The 10,709-nt window shown below is 45.4% G+C and overlaps 1 protein-coding gene across 1 annotated transcript in view; it reads right to left on the bottom strand.

Annotated features, from left to right (window-relative positions):
- Positions 1-275: 275 nt before the first annotated feature.
- HLF (HLF transcription factor, PAR bZIP family member) overlaps positions 276-10,709 on the bottom strand; it is a gene marked incomplete at its 5' end in the record, with an annotated part of 31,227 nt that continues 20,793 nt past the window's right edge. The window contains 2 exons of the mRNA XM_080356671.1: positions 276-1,382; positions 3,998-4,218. Of these exons, the coding sequence (XP_080212797.1) occupies positions 1,167-1,382; positions 3,998-4,218 (437 nt within the window). The 3' untranslated portion in view covers positions 276-1,166. The remainder of the gene's footprint in view (positions 1,383-3,997; positions 4,219-10,709) is intronic.

Genomic DNA, 10,709 nt, shown 5'->3' with positions numbered 1-10,709 from the left:
AACATGGGAAAAACCAACTGAATTTAGGTATTTAAGTTTTAGTCACAAAATGGAACTTGAAGAAATGCAGAACTAACTGAAAACAGAAAAGCCCCTCCGATTTCGACATTGGATCTGATTCGATACTACTGATTTTGTTCCCGTTTCAACTAATTATCCTGCTTCTTACACATGCGCTCCCTTTAGCAGGGGTACAATTAGCATGCTCACGTTAATGTGTCTTTTACTTGTTGTTAAACACGTTACAAGTCCTGTTGGGTAGGGAAACCGTCCTACGTCCACTAGAAGACCCGGGCAGCATGCGCGCTAGCGTACACGGGATTATTGCTTCGAGTACGGGCAGTGCAAACACTCTGTGCTCTACCGGCCGTGCTCCCACCGACCTGGGTCCGAGAGGAAGGAACCTTAGGAGCTAGAGAAGCCGTGATGGGATGTAGGATGAGTACAGCTAACTCCGCCTAACAGCGCTTTAAATCTGAAGACGATTATCACCAAAACTTAAAATACAACAAAAGCGATCTATAAATTAATATCTCTGCAGTGTAGTACTAAATTATTATTTGTGCACTTTATTAGCATGTTAACTCTTCTGATTAGACATACTTAAACAATAGCTTGTTACTCTCCAAAAAAACTGAGATCTACTTTTTTTTCTTTTTTCTTTTCTTTTTTTTTTTCCTTTTTTTTTTTTTTCTTTTTTAATAATAATTTATACTGGGATCTTTCCAAGTAAATCAGGAGGATGGAACTGGTTACGATAACATAAAAACCCTAATCTGAAGCAGCACTGGAAAAAAAATATATATATAATAAAAAGCTTACTATGGCAGCTCTCAACAGTCCAGGTAAAAATGTGGCACCCTTTGAAGAGGGTTCGTAAAAATGGGAAGTGCTGAGATGCACACGCATACGCACGCAAGCGCACGCACACATACACGGACGTGTGAACACACATACGCAGGTACACGCACGCGCAAACAACAACAACAAAAATGACGTAAGTCAGTTGTTTTTCTGCTTCTGGTAAAGTGCTGAAGACAGAAAGGTTGGTTTGGGTGCGGTGCTATCGAACAGGAAACACATTGTCCATCTAGTCAAATGCCAACCCGCAACAAAAAGAAAAAGAAAAAAGAAAATAAACAAACCCACTCCCCCTCTCCTTGAATTTACAGGGGGCCGTGTCGAGCTTCGTACTTTGCAAGGACGTTCTTGCACTTGCCCAGCTCTTTCCGTAAGTCGGCCACCTCTTGGCGGAGAGCCGAGTTCTCCTTCTCCAGGAACGAGGCGCGGATGGCGATCTGGTTCTCCTTCAGCCGGCGCGCGTCCCGCGACCGCTTCGCAGCCATGTTGTTCTTTCTGCGCCTCGCCCAGTACTTGTCATCCTGCTCATTAAAGACAGAAAGACAGACAAAGACGGTATCAGATTTCAGCAAACTGAGTGGCCAGCAGGACCTGCTCTTAGCCATGGTCTGCAGACTGGGCATGGCTTAACTCGGCACAAGTGACAGATTTACACGGCACAATCCATCCCGTCACAATGTTGGCACTAACCCCCTCATCCTCTCGACTGTGAATTCCTCCAAGGAAAAACGAAGCGATATTCCAGCAGTACAATCCATCTCCCATCCACGCTTACCTCGTTAGCGTATTCACCTTTGCATGTGCTGACTCTCTACTGGCTGCTGGAGTAGTACTAATTACCTCTTGCATGTGTGTCTACTATTACCTCTTGCATGTCCCTCATCCCTTGGCTCCTCTTTCCCAGTCAACACAGAATCCCAGAATGTCGGGGATTGGAAGGGACCTGGAAAGCTCATCCAGTGCAATCGCCCCATGGAGCAGGAACACCCAGATGAGGTTACACAGGAAGGTGTCCAGGCGGGTTGGAATGTCTGCAGAGGAGACTCCACAACCCCCCTGGGCAGCCTGGGCCAGTGTCTGTCACCCTCACTGAGAAGAAGTTTCTTCTCAAATTTAAATGGAACCTCTTGTGTTCCAGTGTGTACCCATTACTCCTTGTCCTATCATTGGTTGTCACCCAGAAGAGCCTGGCTCCATCCTCGTGGGTCACACTCTTGGTATCATCCATTTTGTCCACCGTTCAGCTCCTTTTCTCTGTTCAAAGCTCTTTCTCTACAGAGCCCCAGTGCATTCCTGTTTGCACCTTGAACAGCGAGCCGCTGGAAAAGGATTCCTTGGCACAACAAGGATGGCTGTTCTGGTACCAACCGCCAAGGGATTAGTGCAATAGGCTTTGACTGTGGAAGAAGAAAAAAGCATTTGCCAGAAATAGGTCCACTAAACTCTGAAGTTTCGTAAGCTGACACATCCCCAAAGCGTTAACACTCCAGATTTGCCTCTAGGAGGCATAGGTGCATAAATGGCTCTAAAGCTACTACTTCATTTCACCTGATTCTTCCACTCTTCAGTGAAGTAACCTTCAGTGAAAACAGCAGCTTCAACGTTGCTTTGAACCTGAATGAAGTTCTAGGAATTTAGAACAGGTCAGTAAAGAAAAAAGTGGGCAGAATTTCTCACAAAAAGTGAAATTCAGTTCTCTGCAGAGGAAGCGATGCAGCCATTCAACCCCTAATCCCCTGGTCAAGTTAAACAGCTCAAACTCCGCCTCCCGCAGTCATCCCTCCGTTTTTATACGCTCACATTTGCTTGTGTGGCTCTCGGGTGTCATCAAGCACGGTGGCACAGCACCGTAACCACTACAGGGATCAGGAGCCGCCCGCTCCTGTGCTCACCGAGCGGACAAACGCTCCATCGCTCCTGCATCTTCCAGCACGAGGCAGCCCGGGCCTGACACGGCTGCTCTGCATCTTCTCCCGCTGTTGCATAAAGGCAAAACAAGAGCAAAACGACTGCTGCAAGAACTCTACAACTGCTTCATATTAGCTCAATGAGGTGTGCAGCATTGATGATTTTGAGCCACAGTATCTCTACACTGCTTTCACCTGTATTTAGGTAGGACTCCCAAAAATCCTCTCAAAAACAAGCATGCAGCAAAAAGCTATGACCCAAATCTTGTTTATAATTTCCCATCTCATTCCACCCTATAAAAATCAGCTTTAAGCAATTCATTAGTGTGCCACCTAGGCTTCATCCATCTTTATTTTAACAAATTGCTATGGCAAATCCCTTAATCCAGGCCTGAAAGAGGTAAGGCTGGCATTTCAAAATCACATGCAACCCAGAGGCGATTGCCTGGTCTAATCTGCTTACCCTCCCCCAGACCTCGGCAGCCGCTCCGCACCCAGGGCCGAGGCAGCGCCTGGGTCAAGCCCTCTGAAAGGAGTCAAGGGCGACCGGCGTGATTATCTCGGGAAACGAGACCCTGAACCTCCTGTTCACTCTTCGGCCGAACACTCATGTGAGTGCTGTGAGAAGCATAGACAAGGGTGCTCTTGCTTTTCAAATACTACCGTAATATACTTAAAATATTGTATTAAAATACTCTTTTTGTTAGAATAATTTTAGTCTGTTTTCTGCTTTTGATTCTCTCACATAGATTAGTAGAGTCTACTACAGTGTTCCCATTGATTAATAAACACAGAGCTAAACTTCCAAAGAAGACACAGTTTGCTCCATTCTGTCATTATCAGGGACATCCATGGACCCTGTGAGAGATGGATTCTTCCGTAAAAAAACGCCCAGTCCATGCCGATGAGACAGAGAGAGGATGGAGGAAAAGGAAACATATTCAGATTGTTTCATAAGTGGGAAATATGGGACAAAATAAGCTTGTCCAAGGTCACGCAGGAAGTTTCTGGCATACAAAGGAAATTAATATAGATCCCATGAATTTCAACTGTTGCATAACTAATAAGGGACATCCTCCCCTCAGTCTTATTCAGAAACATTGTAGTTTTATTCTGCAACTTTAGTTTGGCAGGTTTACCTTAAAGGAGAAAACAGAGTCATACTTCTATGTCAGAAAATAACTGTCATAGAGTCTGTACAAACACCCTCATCACCAGTTCCAATTTACCTTCAGGTCATCTGGAATGAAGACTTTGCGAGCTTTCTTAATCATCGGCTGTGGTTTCAGCTCTTCTTCAGAGAATTTGCGCTTACGAGGGTCAAACATCTCCTGGCCAGGAATACTGGAAAGAGCAAGATCTGCAGGGTCGGGTTCGTAGCCAACAGGAACTTGGATAGTCTCGGGATCAATGGGACTTGGTGTGTTTCGGTTTGCTGGCAAGATCTGACCTACGGAAATAAAGGACAAATTCATCTATGTTAGAAGAAAATATGTAAATAAAATCACCCAATATGGATTTTAGAAGATCCTGAAAAACTTTACAAGCAATAGGTATTCAAGCTTTCATTGTAAATATTAGATTGTCCATTTTGTAGGGCACATATCCAGATATGCTCGTGTCATTATTTTCACAGTTGGTGCCTAATTTTGGTTGCTAATCTTGGCTGCCCACTTAAGATCACCAAATCCAACACCAAGTTGCACTAGACTGCTGGCAGAAGACATATCGCTCTGACTCATGTCATTTCATTAAGATCCTCAGGAACAAATCATAAGTACTGTCATGTAGCTCTGATTTATCCACCATGCTGTAATCCTTCCCACTTTTCTCATGGATTTCTTCATACATACCTTTGAGGGTAAGTTTAGTTTACAATCGAACAACATACAGCACTCGCAATAGGACAATATCTCATGAAAATGTACTTTCAAGCTGTGCTGAAGCACTCCACTAAGGAGAGCGGTATTTTCTATGTGATTCTACCGGTGATATTCTAAAAAGACAGTGAAGGAAACCAGCAACACCAAAGGCTATGATGACTACTTAAAGATGCTCTGCAAAAATGAAAGAACACTTCTTTATGCCAAATTGCTCCTTTATGGCATATAAAATCTGATAAAATGGAGCCTATCTCCCCAGAAGAGAATGATATCACCCATTTTTCTTTTTTAATCCTAGATACAGCCTTCAAGATCCTGCAATACCAATTCAGGCAGTATTTCCACAAAAAAAATCCAATTTAAAATCTCAACCAAAGGTTTCAAAAATAGGATCCTAAAGTCCGCTGCCTAAACATGGACTATTCCCGAGGGCAGAATTTTCCTAAGTCTCCACATGCCTCAGAAGTACCAGCCTCACAGACTTCAGAGGGAAGACTTCTGATTGAAGCAGATAGTCTTTTATAATTTTGGCTATTAGCTAATTCACTTTGACTTTAGAAATACAACAGCTTTCATAATAACTACACAAACATCCTGTGACTGTGTAATATTTCCTTATTTGTGTCTGCCTCTGCAGCTTTTAGGGTGTAAAATGGTAAACATTAAATGTCAGTTCTAATTCTAAACCAAGGCCAGTGTTAACAATGTAGTTTTTATTTTGATTTAAAAGATCACAGCAACAATATTGGAACTGCATAGAAAAATGCACCGGGGAATTGCATTGTGCAAACCAGGGCTTGCTAACTGTGAGCTCATCTTTTGTAACTTTTATTTTAAAATAGCACTGATGAAACTGGCTTCCAGGAAAGGCTAGTAAGAGCCTGGGAGAAGAAAAAAGGAGGATCAAAGTTATTAAAATAGATGTGGACCTATAGGAGAGGGAGTGAAAGGATCCCGCTACCCACATTGTGCCAACAGCACTGCGCTTCCCCTTCAGCCTCCGGCCCCGCAAGGTGTTTTGCTGCTGAGCGCTCGCTGTTTGGTGCTGCGGCTCGTCACTGCCAGCAGAGCCCGCCGCCGGCCAGCAGGAGGCAGCAGCAGGCGGCAGCGGCCTCTCCCCGCGCGGCCGCCCGAGGGCGCTCCCGGCCGCCGCTCGTCCCGCCGCCTGGAGCGGGGGTTGCGTGTTCCGCGGTTCGAGCCCCGGGGGCGGCAGCGCGGACACGGAACGACTCCGGGAACGCGCAGGGCCCGCTCCGCTGCCCGGGGCGCGGTGGGTTTCCCCAGGGAAGCGCCTCGGCCGTGCCCGGGGACAGCGGCGATGCCCGCCCGGGTGTTCAGCACATCGCCGTGTCTGTACAGAGCCAGCAGGGAACTGCTTGAACGCACCACGGCACTCATAGCCTGCCTTTAAACGGATGGCTAATCTCATCTCATGTCAGATGTATGGGCTGGCAGAAACAGGCTTATTTAAAGGATTAAATGCAGGAAAGTTTCCTTTGATGTATGCTTGTACCAGAGTGGCCAGATCTTTTAAAAATGCAAATATATAGACATACTCACATACAAATCTTGCAAATTCTGTAATACAGATAAAAATGAATCAAGACACCAGCTCTGAATACTTCTATAATATTCCGGGTGAGCATGCAGAGTGTTTCTAAAAGTCAAGCAGATTGTGAAATCTGCCCTGGCTTTCCAACGGCACTAAACCAGAAGAGCCTGTATTTAAATATTGCTGAAGTTCTAGATACACGGTATCAGTTTACATATTATCATTTATCTACAGTGCGCCATATTACACAATTACAGGAGCTTTGTAATCATTGGATTCAATAAACTGTACAATAGCTCTCTGAAAAAGGTAAAGGGAAAAAATACTCTTTTTAAATACGTGGCATTGAGGTATCGCATCTTACCAACGCAATAGCAAAATAAAGGTGAGAGCGATGCATCTCCAAGGTGATCGGGGAGAACAACCTACAGCAATCAAGATCCTGCCTTGTTCCCTACGTGCACACATTTCACTTTCCCCAGTCTAAGAAGCTCTCGCTACTGAAGACCTGGTCCTTCAGCAAACAGATGTCCCAGGTGTCAGTGTGAAGCTCAATTCGAAGCTGAACGGTATCATCCAGGTGCCTGAAGATTCCTGCCCGGTGCGATGTTCTTGCATGCACACCTGTATCAGCCCACGCAGGCCGACTCCCTGTCCTGTCACACTCCTCTAGGTGATCAGGAACTCCAGGGAGCACAACGGAGTTAATAAGGGTGTCTAAAAGCCCAGACAGAAAAACCAGAAAAACTCCTTGTCCAGAGCTTTACATTAGGCAACTCCTGGCATTCCGTGACTTTTTATTTATTCTCTCAAGTTTTGCCAACACCACAAGCCAGGAACCTGTCCTCGTTAGTTTACTGGCTAACGGCCATTGCATCTATGTGATGCAGGAACCCAGGGCGACAGCGTGGGCTGCGCTGGACTTGGCGCTGCTGCGACTGCAGGAGCACACGGCTGCCCGAACTCCTCGCCACGGCGCTTGAGCTGCGCATCCTTCTGCCAAATTTGTTCAGGGTGTTATTTTTACGCACTAAATTCCTCGCAATCAGAGGTAGGTCAAATAAGCACAGCAATCTGAACATCATGTGCCCAGCAGCCGACTAATCCTCACATCAGCAAGCTTGAGGGCTGTCACAACACCCGGAGACAGAGCCGGTCAGAGGCTGCGATGCACAGGGAATCAGCCACTGAGGCCGGGCCAAGGTAAAGCCCCTCACCGCTCGGCATCAGGACCAGATGCCTTTGTAGCCAGTCTCTGTATTATTTAAACACTCTGCGCTCACAATAGCGGCCAAATTTTCAGAGCAGTGAAGTGGCTGGCCTGTTTAATGTGCTTAGCTTTGTTCTCAATGGGGGCTGAGACTGCCAAGTGTTTCAGAAAGAACTCGGCCCCTCTATTTAAGCTGATGAAATGAGAGCTCTTGAGCATTAAGCTCTTTTGGAAATCCAGCTGCAGAACTCCACAGTGGTGCTGGTGGATGCAAGCTGGGAACAATGGTTAATGGAAACTTCCCTTCATACCACCCTGGTGATGTGTCTCAACCACGGCCTGGAGAGACCACAACTATGTCAACACTGGCCTCTTTTCTGGAGACTTTCCCACTGTAGAGCTCTACTCAAGAAACAGCAAGAACGCCAGGACAGACACAGCTCCAGGTGCCTCCTGGCCAAGGACCCAGCAGGTTTTCACAACCCCAGCAGTTACAGCTGCCCCAACATCTTGCTAATGTGTTGCTTTGGCAGATATTAGCAATAGCGGAAAATTTTCCAGAAAGAAGGACTTGAAAGAAAGTTGGCTGTCCTAACCCTTTCAGTCCTCCTCCTCGCAGCAGAGGTTGCCAGTGAGGAAGTCCAAAATAATGGCAATATTTTCAGTGTGGTTCCTTGTTCAAAGAAAAATGGACCGAGGCCATTCACTTGTGTCATTTAGGTCACCAAATTGCTGGTAAAAAAAAAAAAAAAAAGCTTTTAATTGCCTGCAATAATTAAAATTCATAATTCAAAACTACAGTAGCATTTTTATATACCTGCAAAACCAAAATGCTGACCTGGTATCATGGGGAGCTCAATCACCATATCCTGACTCTTAATTTCCCCCTTTTGAAACATCCCACCTACCAGCTGTGCCCAGGAGAGTTAAGACAGAAATAACCTCTTCAACTGCACCGCTGCTTGACAGACTTCTTATTTGTATCGCAAGGGATCCCTGGTGGATTATGTGGAACTCAGTTTTGAATCATTCAGCTCCCGAAGAAATGTGCCTGATTTTCACAAAGTCTCCCTTCTCGCAGCCCTTCCACACTTTTCATCAGCTCAACAGCTGGCTGGAGAACAGCGACGAGAAAAAGAAAAGAAAAGCGAGCGGAAATGTTCTAATCAAAATATTTTCCCCTGTTTTTCACACATATGTTGGAGGGAAAGAAAAGAGGAGTTTCTCATTCAATTTATTAGCAGCCCAGAGGTAAAATATGTGTTTGCTAACAGTTTTTCCTTATATAAACTAAAGACACTTTGGGTATGTTGGTCTGACTGTGCAGTACAGCAGTTAAATTGACAGATAATCCTCACGCGGAGCCGCTCCAGAGAAGCCCACAGCTCTGCTGATCGGTTTTCCAAGTCGTCTATCCGCCTGGCGGCCGGCCAGCTATTTGGGATAGTTCTCTTACTCCAAATCCTGCACCGGACTAATCTGTCATCTCTGTCCGCATTAACCCCTTCAGCCTCCAGGAAAAGTCATCTCGATGCAGAACACAAGGCAGCGCGCAGGAATCAAGGCAGGCAAAAATCCCCACGGCTAACAGAAAAGGAAAACTCTGGAGACCAAGGTTTAACTAAGGACAATATTATAATTCCTCAGTCACGATATTATAAGAGAAACCAAAACAATTATATAGATAACCAGACCATAATCTATACGAGCACTAAAGGGAATGACGAGCCACAGTGTGATCTTCCAGCAGGACAAAACCAGCCCCTTTGCCTGGGGTGGAGAAGATACTTCACCTCTGTGTGTATTTATCTAACGCAGTTATTAGAGGAGCTTGATTTTCTTCTGAAGCAACAGGAGATTAGTGTATTTTTGACCGGTGCTCCAACCTGGCACAGACATTCCTCTGTTCCTTATCTTACATGAACTCGATTCTGCCGAACGCGGGGTGACGGCAAACGCTTCCTGCGGAAAGAAGGATCTTAAACCAACGCAACCTCAACACACTCGCTGCTTTTAACAAGCACTAAAAGACTGGCACACACAAGTGTTTTTAAAATGTGTACTTTTTAAAGATACCAGCATTGTTTACAAACCTTGTGCATTTAATTATAAGAGAATTGTCATTTCCCCTCTCAGCATTGTGTGCCTCCTGCTCTGGGCCTCTCCACTATTATTTCAGGCAGGACTGGTACTCTTATTAAGATTATCTGACACTTCCCATTAGACGATGCCGTCTTCAGTTCCTCAGACCGCTGCCAGATTTCAACCATTCTCTTTGGATCTGTATGTGCCAATTATGTTTCTGCCAAAATGGGTCTAACAGTTTCCCGAAAAAGGTTCAGAAAAAAATATTATACTTTGTTTTGAACCTGTCAAAAATTTCTGGCCAACTTTTCACTGAACTGAGCTAGTGGCCTGTGCACTGGCTGCTGGATCTGTGTTACTGCCCTTTCGTTTGCCTTCTTAAAATCCAGCTACTGCAGGCATGAATGCACCCAGCAGAAAAGCATCGTTGAAGAGAACAGGGCAGGAGTCCCTTGTTTCACCCATTTTGATTTATCTAAATGGGCCCATGCGTTCTTTGCCGCTAATTATTCCAGCCTCCTGCAAAGATACAATTATCAGCTTTGCAGGAGCTCCAGCACTGACAGCTTCTGCACCTGTGTGCTTCACAGAAACCATCTTTTTCCCCACAAGACCCCAATGAAAAAAGGGGCAGCACTACCTCTTTACAGGTGAAGAAGTACAGACGTTTTAAATCAAAAGTATGCAGCCAGCCTCTCAGGTTAGCCAACATTATCGGCATTTCAAATCAACTCTCACCGACTTGTTGGAGGTTGGGGGCTGTACACTGATGTGAGGGGCGCCCAAGGTATCCAAATGGGAAGCAAAGATGCAGCGTGACAAGCCCATATAACTAAGTGATTTGCTCAGAATTCTGCTGAAGCTTCACGGCAAAATCCAGTCTCTCTAGACAAAATCCTTCTGTCTTTCCTGCCAGATTTTCCCTTCTCCTCCTGCTGTTCCCCAAATCCTCTCACATCTGCAGAAAATGAGGTCAAGATTCTACAGACAACGGCTTCCTTCCTGATACAGCCCTGATTCAACCCAGAGCTGCTCTGACCTCTACATTCAAAAAGGGAAAAGGGAACAAAGAGGATATAATATAATTAAAACCTGCATTTGCAAGCAGACAAGGGAAGGGGGTGCTATCTGAAACTGGACATGTGGCCTTTGGTCAAATGTTTGCACACTTTTGAGGGCTTGACTTTGCAACTCTTGTATGCCGTTAGCAT

This window comes from Nesoenas mayeri (assembly GCF_963082525.1).
Source record: "Nesoenas mayeri genome assembly, chromosome: 19".
In the NCBI taxonomy this organism is placed as follows: Eukaryota; Metazoa; Chordata; class Aves; order Columbiformes; family Columbidae; genus Nesoenas; species Nesoenas mayeri.
This window is presented reverse-complemented; position numbering and strand designations above follow the sequence as displayed.